Raw genomic sequence first — 13,267 nt, 5'->3', positions numbered from 1 at the left:
ATGAGAGAAGATGAACCTATAGGCAAAACATAGACCAGGTGAGCAAAGACAGCATGTTCAAACACAACACTTTCAGCTGTACATTTACTTACCAAAAGGGTAAACTCGATCTAGTGCTGCAACAGCAGGAATTCTACACAGGATGGAGTTTTTTTGTGTGGTTAGAAAATGCAGAAATGCTTCAAGTGTCAGCTGAGCCCTGTGACAGTCTGATTGTGTTAGTCCAGGATGTTGTTTTGTACATCAGTGTGCTGTAATTAGAATCATGGTATCATAGAATGGTTTGGGTTGGAAAGCTCATCCAGTTACAAACCCCCTGCCATGGGCAGAGACACCTCCCCCTAGACCAGGTTGCTAAAAGCCTTGCTCAAGGGACTCATCGTCAGAGTCTGTAGTGATAGAACAAGGGGCAATGGGTTAAAGCTTAAATACGGGAGCTTTAAGTTGGTTATAAGAACAAAGTTCTTCACTCTTCAGGTGGTGAAGCACTGGCACAGGTTTCCCAGAGAACTTCTGGGTGCCTCATCCCTGACAGTGTTCAGGGCCAGGTTGAACAGGGACTTAAGCAGTCTGGTTTAGTGTGTGGTGTCCTTGCCCATGGCAGGGGTTTGGAACTGGATGAGCTTTAAGGTCCTTTCCAACCCAAGCCATTCTGTGATTCTATGGCTATGGGAGATGTGTCACCCACAGAAGCACATCCTTTGGGGTGGGACAGCTCCTTCTGCAGTTTTTCACCAGGTACTTCTGGAAAACATTTTGTTTCAAGAATGAAACCTTCAGTATCCTTCCTTATATATCTTACCAGCAAATAACCCCCCAGAGAAAACCATTGCATTCAAAGGTGTACATGGAAAGGGGTCCTACTGGGACATATTTAATGAAGATTTTTCCAGCCCTTCCTGAAATCAGGAATTTAATGTGTTTTAAAGGGAAACCAAACATTTCCATGATCCCAGGTTTCACTGATCTCAAGAAGGGGAAAACATCTTCAGTGATACACTCAACACTTGTATGCAGAAGTGTAACTAATGAGGAGACGCTCCCTTTTCCCTTGGCTTTCTGGAATGCCAAACCCTCATCAGAGACAGTAATTATTCTGGGAGTCTTTCACTGCTCCCCTCATCAACGTGTTTACTTCCTTCTTGTGACATTGCATAAAGACGTTTGTAATTTTCTCTTCCTGACGCAGCACAATAACCCCACAGCCTGTTTTTGTTTTTAATTCTGTGTGCTGATGGAGTGCTAGAACTGACTCAGCAACCCGCTTCTGACCGTCCAACACCTGCGGGGCAATGCAGACCTTCCCCATGGGGATGGGTTAGAATTGGTGTTGGAAAGATAGCATAATCTAAATTTACAGGTTGATTAAATCTGGTTACTTGGTGCCTCTTGCAGAGACCACCCTTGTACCACCTGGTGTGAAACAACTCTGCATGCCTGTAGTTTTCCCTGTGATATTCTGCCAGCCTTTTGCATAGTTTGAGGCTCTGAGCCAAGGTCTTTGACTACAACTGTGTAAAGAAGGGTCAAACACACATCAAACAGAGCTTAAATCCAGCCTCTCGAACACAAGGCACAGCGTGTGTCTGTCAAGTGACTTTGATTTTTCCAAATGTGTCAGGTTTTCCCCGTACTGAATTAATAAATTTAACAGACTTGTCATTGGACATTTCCACCTGATCCCCATACCACTGTACTTCAGAGGACAAAATGTGCGCCAGTAAGCATATACTCCTTTTCTATTAAAGCTTTATTGATGTATTTATTTTCGTTGTACAATCTGTATCACAGAGTGTATTTTGCATACTGTACCAAGGGCTCATTTTTGGGGTTGTATTACACGAAGCGTGATTTTGCTTCAACTCTTGTGCAACCTCTCTGCCTCCCCACAGGTGGCGCCGCTGGCAGCCGAGCTGGCTGCCCGAGCCGAGCCGGCTGCCCGAGCCGAGCCGAGCCGAGCCGAGCCGGGCCGAGCCGGCTGCCCTAGCCCAGCCCAGCCCGGACAGGCCCTCCCATGGTGGCGCGTCCTGCTGACGTATTTCGGCCGCGCCGAGCTCCTCCTCCGGCAGTCGTGCGCTTGCCATGCGGGGCACCGTGGGCAGCATGGGGCGGACCGGCGGCGAGTTGGGGTCCGCAGAGATGGACCCGGTGCGTAGCTTCGAGCGCTGGAAGAAGAAATACACCCGGCGGACGAAGAGGCTGCGGCTGCAGCGAAAGGAGAGGAAGCGGCCCGAGTGGCAGGTGGAGCGGGAGGGCATCGGCCGCCTGGTGCAACGCTACCCTGAGGTAAGGCAGGGTTGGCGGTGCTGGGCCGGGCCGGGCCGGGCCGGGAGCGAGGGTCTTTGCGTGGCGGTGAGGAAAACTTCTCGTGTGGTGTGTGCGGGGGTAGGGCTGTGAGGAGGAGGAGAAGGGATCTGGAGGTCCCGGGCAGGGTTGGAGAGCACACGTAGTTGGGAGCGGTTTTCCTCTGGCTTTAAGCTGTGCCCGTAGGCAACACTGCTGTGTGGAGGGCAGAAAAGCTTTCACCTCCGTGAGGCAGGGATAATTCTCCATTCCTTTCCTTTCTCAGACCAGGCAGAGTTGGAGAGGGCAGTAACCGCAGCCCCAGTGATTCTGGTGGAGGTGACTGTGCAGCCACGGGTAGTGAGACCCTCGAGGGGAGTGAGAGGTTGAGAGCACGGTGGGGAGAAGGCTAAGGCAGATGGTGAGAACGGTTACAACCAGTGGCACTTGGCCTTCCAGTATCTGAAGGGGGCCTACAGGGATGCCAGAGAGGGACACTTCATCAGGGACTGTAATGATAGGACAAGGGGCAAACGGAAACGGGGGATATTTAGGTTAGGTATAAAGAAGAAAGAAATTCTTTGCCAGGAGTGGTGAGGCACTGGAACGGGTTGACCAAGGAAGTTGTGAATGCTCCATCCCTGGCAGCGTTCAAGGCCAGGTTGGAGGACGGGGCCTTGCACAGCCTGGTGTAGTGGAAAGTGTCCCTGCCCATAGCAGGGGGTTGGAACTAGATGATCTTAAGGTCCTTTCCAGCTCAAACCATTCCATGATTCTGTGTCTTGCTGATGGAGATAGGACACATTTGTTTCTACAGAAGATGCAAGAGGCAGACATCACAGTAGAAGAGAGTTGTTCACCCTAAATCAGGAAATAGGTATTTGAATATTAGAGCCAGGGTAAGTGGAGTTGGTTTTGTCACCTGGATTCCCTTGAATTCCTCTGGGAGATGTCCAGCTTTTGAGATATACTGGTTAGTGGAAAGTACTGTAATTATGAATAATGGCTTCGGTGTGCTCTGCCTGGGGTGTTGCTCGATGTCCTGCCAACTTTCACTGAACTTGCAGCTGTTGCAGGAGGAGCATGTCAGTTTACTTGGGTGCGCAGCACTTGGCAGAGCTGGTAGTAGGGCCTTTGTGGTGGTTGTTGAATGTGCAGAAAGTAACGACAAGAGGTGTAGAAGAAATGTGTGTTACCATGAAGACATCATGAGAGCTTCTTTGGCTAAGATTGAGCAAATTAGTAATCTGAAGCTTCACACAGTCATTGGCTTCTGTGTCACCAGTGTGTATGTCTGCACATGCATCTGTTTCTGGGACAATGGGTGATAACTCTTTGGGTAGCTTGGGGCAGTGTAGGTAAGGATTTCTGCTGTATTACCCTGGACCTGGTTATAGCAGGGGTGGGGAGTGTCAGGAAGTGCCATGTGCTTACATCTTCAGGGGTCTCCAGTGAGTTTTGCATGAGGCAGGGAATCAGAAAGCTCTTCAGTATGCTCCTCTCTGTGAGGAGCACTGGCTGGGATCTAGCACACAGGCTGTGTGTGAGTTAGGTCTTCATGTGCTTTTGTCATCTTGCATGTGGCATGGACTAGGGGTAGTGTGGCCTTCCTCTCCCTCTTAGAGTATATTGTCTATGATTTCCAGTATGAGAATGACTGCAATGGATAAATAAGGCAAAATTAAACAATAATGAAGAGATAACCAGGGTACTTTGGCAATGATTTTGTTTTTGTTGTTTCTTGACCTGTGTTGGCGAATGTGTGGCAGCATAGACGGAAAACATGAAATTTAATTTCAGTGTGTCCAAATCTTGGTACCATTTTCTATGTTATGTGTTCATAGGTCATCTGTTACCTGTTGATACACTGACTTTGTTGCCTAACTGTAAAGTTGTGATGAAAATTGTCTTCTCCATCTAGTTGTATTTATGAAAAGCATTAATGACCTAACTGATGTGCTGGGGAGTGGTTTGTGTAAACTCTTTCTAGTCTGCTTTATGTCAAATTAATTAAGTTAGATCAGAATAATGTTTTAAGTATTTGAAAGTAGCTGGCTGCCCTCACCTAGAGCAGATTAGGGAGAGCTCACAAGTACAGATTCTCAGCAGATTAGCAGGGGTGGTAACTGTGTCAGGGATATTGCATGTGATATATAATATCTTCAAAATTATTAGCTGAATTTGGAAATTGTTGTCAGAAACTCCAGTTTGTGAAAGTTAAAAAAAAAAAAAGATTTTTATGGTGATTTCTGATGAGAGTTTCCTGACCTCCCAGAAATGTACTAGCATAAAGTATGTGCATCTCGGCACAGGTAGCTTTTAAAAAAATAATTCACCTGTAAGATTTCTGAGTAACGTTTATGAAAGTTTAATTGTCTGCCAGGACACAGTGAAAGTTTGAAATCTACCTTGCAAGAGCTTTATGCGAAAGAAGTCAAAACTGGGTTTTAATAAGGGTGTTATTACCTTTTATCGAGAGATGAAATGCATGCATTAAATTACTCTTGTTGATTTTACCAGAGAGAACTAGGCTGATTAGAGTGCTCGTGTGATCTAGGTGCTTTAAATAGGTATAAACCTTCAGTTTTCAAATATGGGGCTGTGCAAGCTCCAGACTTGACATTTTGAAATCTCAGTTAATGGATGCCACTCAGTATGTATTCAGGGCTGTGTAGAATCATAGAATAGAATCATAGAATAGTTAGGGTTGGAAAGGACCTTAAGATCATCAAGTTCAAACCCCCCTGCCATGGGCAGGGACACCTCACACTAAACCATATCACCCAAGGCTTCGTCCAACCTGCCCTTCGCAACTTCCCTGGGCAACCAATTCCAGTGCCTCACCACCCTTACAGGAAAGAATTTCCTTCTTATATCCAATCTAAACTTCCCCTGTTTAAGTTTTAACCCGTCACCCCTTGTCCTGTCACTACAGTCCCTAATGAAGAGTCCCTCCCCAGCATCCCTATAGGCCCCCTTCAGATACTGGAAGGCTGCTATGAGCTATCCACGCAGCATTCTCTTCTCCAGGCTGAACAGCCCCAACTTTCTCAGCCTGTCTTCATACAGGAGGTGCTCCAGTCCCCTGATCATCCTCATGGCCCTTCTCTGAACTTGTTCCAACAGTTCCATGTCCTTTTGATGTTGAGGACACCAGAACTGCACACAATACTCCAAGTGAGGTCTCATGAGAGCAGAGTAGAGGAGCAGGATCACCTCCTTTGACCTGCTGGTCACGCTCCTTTTGGTGCAGCCCAGGATACGGTTGGCTTTCTGGGCTGTGAGTGCACACTGAAGCCAGCTCATGTTCATTTTCCCATTGACCAACACCCCCAAGTCCTTCTCTGCAGTGCTGCTCTGAATCTCTTCTCTGCCCAACCTGTAGCTGTGCCTGGGATTGCTCCGACCCAGGTGTAGGACCTTGCACTTGGCATGGTTAAACTTTATAAGGTTGCTATCAGCCCACCTCACAAGTGTGTCAAGGTCCCTCTGGATGGCATTCCTTCCCTCCAGGGTATCAACTGAACCACACAGCTTGGTGTCATCAGCAAACTTGCTGAGGGCGCGCTCAATCCCACTGTCCATGTCAGCGACAAAGGTGTTAAACAAGACCAGTCCCAACACCGATCCCTGAGGGACACCACTCATTACTGGTCTTTGTAATGGCCAGACATTGAGCCATTGACCACAACTCTTTGTGTGTGGCCATCCAGCCAGTTCTTTATCCACCAAGTGGTCCATCCATCAAATTGATGTCTCCCCAGTTTAGAGACCAGGATGTCATGTGGGACAGTGTCAAATGCTTTACACAAGTCCAGGTAGATGACATCAGCTGCTCTACCCCTGTCCATAAGTTCTGTAGCCCCATCATAGAAGGCCACCAAATTGGTCAGGCAGGACTTCCCCTTAGTGAAGCCATGCTGGCTGTCCCCAAGCACCTTGTTGATTTTCATGTGCCTTAGCATGCCTTCCAGGAGAATGTGCTCCAAGATTTTGCCAGGCACAGAGGTGAGACTGACTGGTCTGTAATTCCCTGGGTCATCCATTTTTCCCTTCTTGAAAATGGGGGTTATATTTCCCTTTTTCCAGTTGTCGGGAATTTTACCTGACTGCCATGATTTCTCAAATATGATGGCCAGGTGTAGGTGTAGCCTACCTTCATCTGCTCAGGTTTTATAGGTAGTCTTATTTCTTTGATTTCCGTGATTTTTCTGTCCTGCTGAGCTTTGACAGTGGAAACTGTTCACATCTTGTAATGATCTACTAGAACAGACTTGAAAATACTGCTTTTTTCGTAAGATCTCTACTTGACAGCTCAACGTTTTCGTAAACCATTGAGGCAACTCATGGACTCAGACACATGCTCTTGGGGGTTGTATGTGTATGTAATTAACTATTCTCAAGTACGCTGTAGAGAGAGATGCATGCAGAGAAGTAATTAGTAGGTGTCAGGACAATGAACTACTTTTCCAATATTTTTTTGTACCCTGTTGGGTACTTAAAGTCTGCAGGGCCGTCTGGGGAGGGCTCAGAATTAGCCCCACTAATACCTCTGTGGATTCACCCAAGAGACACAACAGCTCTCCACCAATGGTCACAGGGAGCAGCTAAGTTGGGGGCTTTAACTGTATGTGCAGCGATCACGTTAATGGGGCTCCTTCCCCAGCGTTCTTCCACTGGTTCTTCTGGGGTCTTTGAGGTCACAGTCACTAATCTTTAATCACATAACCTAAAGAAAAAGATCTTGATGCTAGCACTCTAGGGTCAAAACGGAAATGTCGACTGGGGAGGAAATGTGTTTATTTGGAGCTGTTTTCAGAAGCATTTGTTTACAGGTCTTTACCCTGCAGAACATTTACCTGATTTTGTGATGACTGATGTCATACAGCGACTGGAATACACTTTATCCTCGCTTCCAGGTGGGAAAGGGACATGGCTCTAGTAAGGCTGTAGGGAGGCTGCAAGCAGTGTTTGCATGTGGTCCTTGCAGATGAAGGAGTCTGTGAATAGAAGCCATAAGGGTTCAGTTTTTACAAGTACAGGTGAGGGTCTCTGTTTCAGGAAGGTAACAACCGTGTACTTTGGAGTGTAGTCATGTTGTTTTCTTAAACAGTAATGCTTAAAAAAGAAGAGAGGTAAGAGGTTCAAGTTCCCTTTTATGGGATATGACTATCATTATTCCATTTGCAGTAGCCTCCAAAACCAGACTGCTCCTCTGTGGATTTTCCAAGGAAAATGAATTTATGTTTAGTGTGCATGGATTATAAACTCGGTGCTTGTTGCAGCTACACAGAAATAATAAATAATGGGCTAGTTATGTGTTTTGCCATGATTTTTTATTATAATCTCTGTTGGCAGTTAGTGTGACTGGGATAATTTTGGAGGAAAAGGCCACAGAAATCCAGTTTGGTGGTTTTGTTTTTTTTGTTTTTTTTTTGAGATAATATATGTATGTGAAATACTTAGCATGAGGTTTAATTGCAGGGTATGCCTGAGGCTTGTTGCATGCTGCATTGTAGAAAGTTCAGCCCTTGCTTGCATGCTACAGTATCTTCTTAAAATGTGATTTTAATTTTTTTAAAGGTTTTTTTTTTTTTTTTAGTTTTTAAGAAGAGTGCAGTGTCCAGTTTTGGACCCCCAGTAAGAAAAAACGACCTCACTAAAGTGGATCCAATTCAGTGCTGGGCCATTAAAATGTTGGAGGCTGGAGCACTTGCCCTGTGAGGGGAGGATGGGGGAGCTGGACTTGTCAGTCTTGTAGCCAAGATGGCTTTGGGATTAGAAGAGGGAGATCATGAAGGAGGTGTTTGGGGTGGAAATGAGAGACAATAGATGTAAGTTTACAGAAGAGACACTCAGTCTGTATTGCATTTTCCTCATGAGGATGCCAGGCAGAGGTGCAGGTTGACTGAAGGGGCCTTTGTCCATCCTGTGTCCTTGAACGATTTCAAGAGGCTTTGTGAAGCCCTGAGCAGCCTGGTCTGACCTCAGAGCTGACCTGCTGTGAGCAGGAAGTTGGATGGGAGGCCTCCTGATGTCCCTTTCAGCCTAGATTTTTCTTTGATTCATGATCTGAGCTTTAAATTGCACTATTAGTCCGCATCTCTTATTACTTACTAAACAGTTCATAGTAGAAGAGTGGTTTGTCTTAAATCAAACCTGTATAGATTGATTGCCTGACCAGCTAACTTGGATCGTGTTATACTGAACTACTACATATTTATGTTAACAGCTATTTAATTTCTGTGTTATGCTTAGATTGTAAGCACTAATTGAACTTACTTTGTTTCAGATAAATGCTAGTGAAATTCAAAGATTTTCGGATTTCCCATTGTCAAAGAAAACCTTAAAAGGTGAGTATGAAAGTTTTCTTTGGAAAACAATTTAAGTAAAAATGAATATATTATTTACCTGCATCTGAACATTTTTTTCCTCTAAACTAATTTTTAGCCAAGTATTGCCATGTACAGTGTTTTGTGAATAGAATTCTGTGCAAGACAAAAATAATGATTGTTTTTGTTTGTTTGTTTGTTTGCTTTTTCTGTCTTCCCCTCCTGCACTGTCACTTCACACACTGCAAATACTAGGACTGCAGGAAGCTCAGTATCGTGTGGTAACAGAGATACAGAGGCAAACCATAGGTTTGGCTTTACAAGGTAAAGATGTACTTGGAGCTGCAAAGACCGGATCGGGCAAAACCTTGGCTTTTATCATCCCAGTAAGTAATTTACATCCTTCCATTTGTACTCAAACCAAGTTATCTGTGAAGTATTGGTTGTCGAACGGCTTAGCTTAATAGATCCTAGGAGAAAGGTTATAATTTAGCTAATCTAAATGTTCCAAGAAAGCCAAGGAATATTCTGACGTTTTGGTCCTTACATTAGTAGACTGTGTGATTTAGGAAGTGCTTTATTACTTTTTCTCAGGAATCTGTTTTCCTGGTGCAACTCCGGTTGTCCAATTCTTTTAAAAAATTGAAAATTTAAGTATATGAAATAAAAGGGTGAAATTTCTTCAGTTCCTTAGAGTTTTGTTTTTTTTTTTTTTTTAGATAAGTAGTTTTCAACCATTTAAAATTTTAAGACTTGGACCTTATATAGCAAACTTAAGCTTAGTGATTGTGGACTTCCATTTCCTTCTTGTCTTTTTCTGAAATTACTACTAGATGCAAGCAGGAAAATAGAATGAAGATCCCTGTCATGGGTAATATATGGTTGACTTTTACTCAAAACATCATGTTGTGGATACAAACTGCATAATAGATAAAGGGAAAAATAAACATTTTGATTATGTATTTTTGTTTAATCGTTGCTTGCATTTTTGTGAACATAAATTTCTTTGGAGCCTATTCTGTCAGTAACTGTGGACCAGTAGTAGGTGCTTTGAATACCTTCTGTCATTGAGAAGATTTCTGCTTAAATGCTTTTAAAAGATTTTTTTATTAGTAAAGAATAAAAAACCAGTCAGCTTCACAAGATGGTCTCCTGAAACAAAAGTGAGAGACCTCCATTAGATATTCTAGAAGTACTTGTTTTACAAACCTTATTTTAAAACACTTTTAGGGAACAAATGTGGTAATTGTACAACAATTGTTTAACAGCCTTCAGTATTTCAGGATGCTTTAGGTATTCATACCTATGAAATCTTTGTGCAAGGATTAGCTGACTAAGACAGTGTTTCTGCAGTGTGAATTTATAAGAGGAGGAATAATTGTGGTCTGAGGTGTATGGCAACTTCGGTTGGAATGATCTGTTTATAGCATGTGTGGATAGTACTACTTGAAGTCTATAACGAGAATTAACGGTGCAATAGTTGACTTTCTTCTAGTTGCTCATTCTGTTTCTGGTTTCCACAAAACTTTGAACATGAAATGATTCATGAATGAATTATTGTTCTTTAGGTTGGTAAGAACAGTGATTTTTCTAAACTGATTTCTATTCTTGTATAAATGATCAAGGCTTAATTTCCAGAATTTAGCAGAGCAGAATTAATTGTGCCATAAAATGCTTACGATTTGCAACCCATTACTGTCTGTCATAGATTGATACTGGGGAACTTTGCTACAGCATGTATTGCCATCAGTTAGGATTGATATATAATCAAACCAGGAGAAGAGTATAGTGATGCTTCTTTAAGTTATTAATTAGTGTGGCTTTATAGTTTTTTTAATGATATTTTTGTTACAAATCTCTTGTTACATATTTTCCTTCTGAGATTTTTATAATGGGAATATGGTAATTTTTTTCCCAGGCTTTGGAACTCCTGTATCGCCACCAGTGGACTTCAGCTGATGGACTGGGTGTTTTGATAATATCACCTACCCGGGAGCTGGCATATCAAACTTTCAAGGTTCTGCGTAAAGTGGGAAAGAATCATGAGTTCTCAGCTGGCCTTATCATTGGAGGAAAGGTGTGTCCTCTCTTGGATCTTGCTGTATGGAAGCATAAATGAGCACTATATTAAGTGCTAGTTTAGGAAGAAAGCCCTGGAAATGAAAAGTCGGGAAAGAGAGGAGTTAATGGGAAACTATCAGCCACCTGCTCGTTTTGATTGGCTGTGTACCCTGTGTCTTTTGAAGCTTTTGCATAGCTACAGTCTTTCCAGGTTACATGACTGGATGGACCTTCTTGCTGAGCCTTCCAGGACTATCCTGTTAATTTAGATCATTCTGAAATACTTCTTGCTCAAGCCATGGGTGTGAGCATGCTGAAAAAATTGTTGTATCTATAGAAAGAGCAAGGCTTGACCATTTTTTCTGAAAACTGTGAAGAAGTTAAGCTGACCTGACCATCTCTGGTACTGGGCTTCTAGTGTGAACAACAAGGGCTAAGCTGGATTAACTCCTTTTCAGGATCTGAAAGAAGAGTCTGAAAGAATCCACCACATAAATATGCTAATTTGCACTCCAGGACGGCTTTTGCAGCACATGGATGAAACTTCCTATTTCTATGCATCGGATCTGCAAATGTTGAGTAAGTCTTTTTAAATACTTGAAAGCAGTCAGAAATATTTTGTAACAGTTCGTAATTGTGTGGAGCACTTTGGGTAAAATTTTATCCTGGTCGTGGTATGTAGATGAAATGGCTTTTAAGTTCACATGTGTACAAATTCAAATAGAAGACAACAAACCCCTGTTTTTACATGTACTTTCTCTGAAGAGTTGCTGAACATGTTTCATGATACCTGAAACGATATCATCATCATTAAAATGATAAGAAAAAGTAGGTGAACAAGTAGTAAGGAACCCAAAATTGAATGTAGTGTCCTATATAATCTTTTAGATAGGCCTTGGCTAGTGCTGGCCTCTCCTTTGTGGCTATGGCTCTTGTGGTTTTCCCGACATAATTAACTATATGGAATGCCTATTGCAATGTGTGTATTTTGGGCCAGTTCTAAAAAATTCTTTCCTCTGAATGTTAAGACAGATTGTTGCTCCTTTCATTGTTTTATTAGCATTATTAGCATTGTTTCTTTTCATCTTTCTAACCTGAATAAAAAAATCAGTGTAATGAAATGGTTTGCCTGCCACTAAGAACTGCCTAATCTTTAGCATAGCTTGAGGAACTTGGAAGCAATTAAGAAGCTAATGAAGCTGATAAAATGTGAAATTATGCTTGCTAGACTTAGTACAATTCACGGCAGTTAGACAAGAATTGCATTAAACATAGGCTCTTTTCTTAAAGCTTTGTTTCTGAGCTATGCTGTTTATACCCTGTGTTTCAATGGTAAATTCAGTTTAGTTACAGGAGAGTCTGTTTTGCTCTGTCATGAATGCTACAGCACTGTTTTATATTCCATACTTCTGTTTCAGTAATAGAACAGGGAGTTTGTAATTTGCAGTCTGTATGCAAATTACTAAACTGTTTACTTGAAATGCTCATCTTTCATGCGTCAGTGTGTGTGAAAGTGTGTGAGACTGAGGGCTGTAGTGCATAGATTATGGGAAATGCTTTGATTTTTATTGCTTTTTAAAAAAACATTTTATGGAATGCATGAATAAACAAAGAGAATCCTGTTAATCTCTGCAATTCAAGTAGGCATAGAATTTTGTACTGTATGAATTTAATATATTATTTTTTTTCAAATGAGTAAAGCTCAACCCAGATTTTCTCAACTCTCTCAATTCAGTTCTTGATGAAGCTGATAGAATTCTAGACATGGGGTTTGCTGATACAATGAATGCAATCATTGAAAATCTACCTAAGAAACGCCAGACCTTGCTTTTTTCTGCAACACAAACAAAATCAGTGAAGGATCTTGCACGGTTGAGTCTGAAGGATCCAGAATATGTTTGGGTTCATGAGAAAGCCAAATTCAGGTATGTTTCCTGGAGGGATTAAACAAATGGTGATCTTACTTAACTGCTTCTCTGACTGTCAGTTTCCTAAATCAGAAGTTGTGATCTGCTTCCTCCTCCTTTCTACAGTGTCTGATCACATTGTGTGCCTTTCTGAAAGCAAGGAATTTGCACATAAGAGGGTGGTACTTCTGGCTGAATTGTTACAGGCAGGCTGAATTTCCACTTCTCTTGTGGCTCCTCAGGTAGCTTCTCAGACTGGAAGCAAGCTCCAGAGTGGGTTATAGCCTGAATGGAGTAGTGTCCTGGCTCTAGTAGCACTCATTTCTGAATTGCTCTTTTTTTCTGTTGTATGGCTTTCTTGCCTCCTGTATGTGCATACTTACTGTGCAGAACCACCACATGTGTTGCACAAGTACAGTTCTGTGTGCTCTTGATAAATCTGGCTATCCAAGGAAATGAACTAGTTCATGTCAAGTCTTGTGCCTTCCTTATGTGCTGGGTTTGCTGTGCACGTTGAGGACTCCAGCTCTGTGCACACAAAATAAATCTATGCTATATAATTTGGATCAGAATAGGAGCTAGAAGCAGTCTGCCAAGCTCAAAAAATCTGTGTCACTAAATGAAAAACTTACATGTTGCTTTTTTGTCATATTTTTTTCTTTTGAAATCTAAATGAAGAATATA

At 42.5% G+C, this 13,267-nt stretch overlaps 1 protein-coding gene across 1 annotated transcript in view; it reads left to right on the top strand.

Moving 5' to 3' along the window:
- Window positions 1–2,076: 2,076 nt before the first annotated feature.
- Window positions 2,077–13,267, top strand: part of DDX10 (DEAD-box helicase 10) — a 169,029-nt gene continuing 157,838 nt past the window's right edge. Inside the window, exons 1-6 of the mRNA XM_061457752.1 lie at window positions 2,077–2,286; window positions 8,576–8,636; window positions 8,871–9,001; window positions 10,534–10,692; window positions 11,135–11,255; window positions 12,412–12,601. Coding sequence (XP_061313736.1) covers window positions 2,083–2,286; window positions 8,576–8,636; window positions 8,871–9,001; window positions 10,534–10,692; window positions 11,135–11,255; window positions 12,412–12,601 — 866 coding nt within the window. The 5' untranslated portion in view covers window positions 2,077–2,082. The remainder of the gene's footprint in view (window positions 2,287–8,575; window positions 8,637–8,870; window positions 9,002–10,533; window positions 10,693–11,134; window positions 11,256–12,411; window positions 12,602–13,267) is intronic.

The sequence above is a fragment of the Pezoporus flaviventris genome, unplaced genomic scaffold, assembly GCF_033815535.1.
Source record: "Pezoporus flaviventris isolate CSIRO_AGI_PZ_B2104156 unplaced genomic scaffold, CSIRO_AGI_Pfla_v1 ptg000025l, whole genome shotgun sequence".
Classification (NCBI taxonomy): Eukaryota; Metazoa; Chordata; class Aves; order Psittaciformes; family Psittacidae; genus Pezoporus; species Pezoporus flaviventris.
This window is presented reverse-complemented; position numbering and strand designations above follow the sequence as displayed.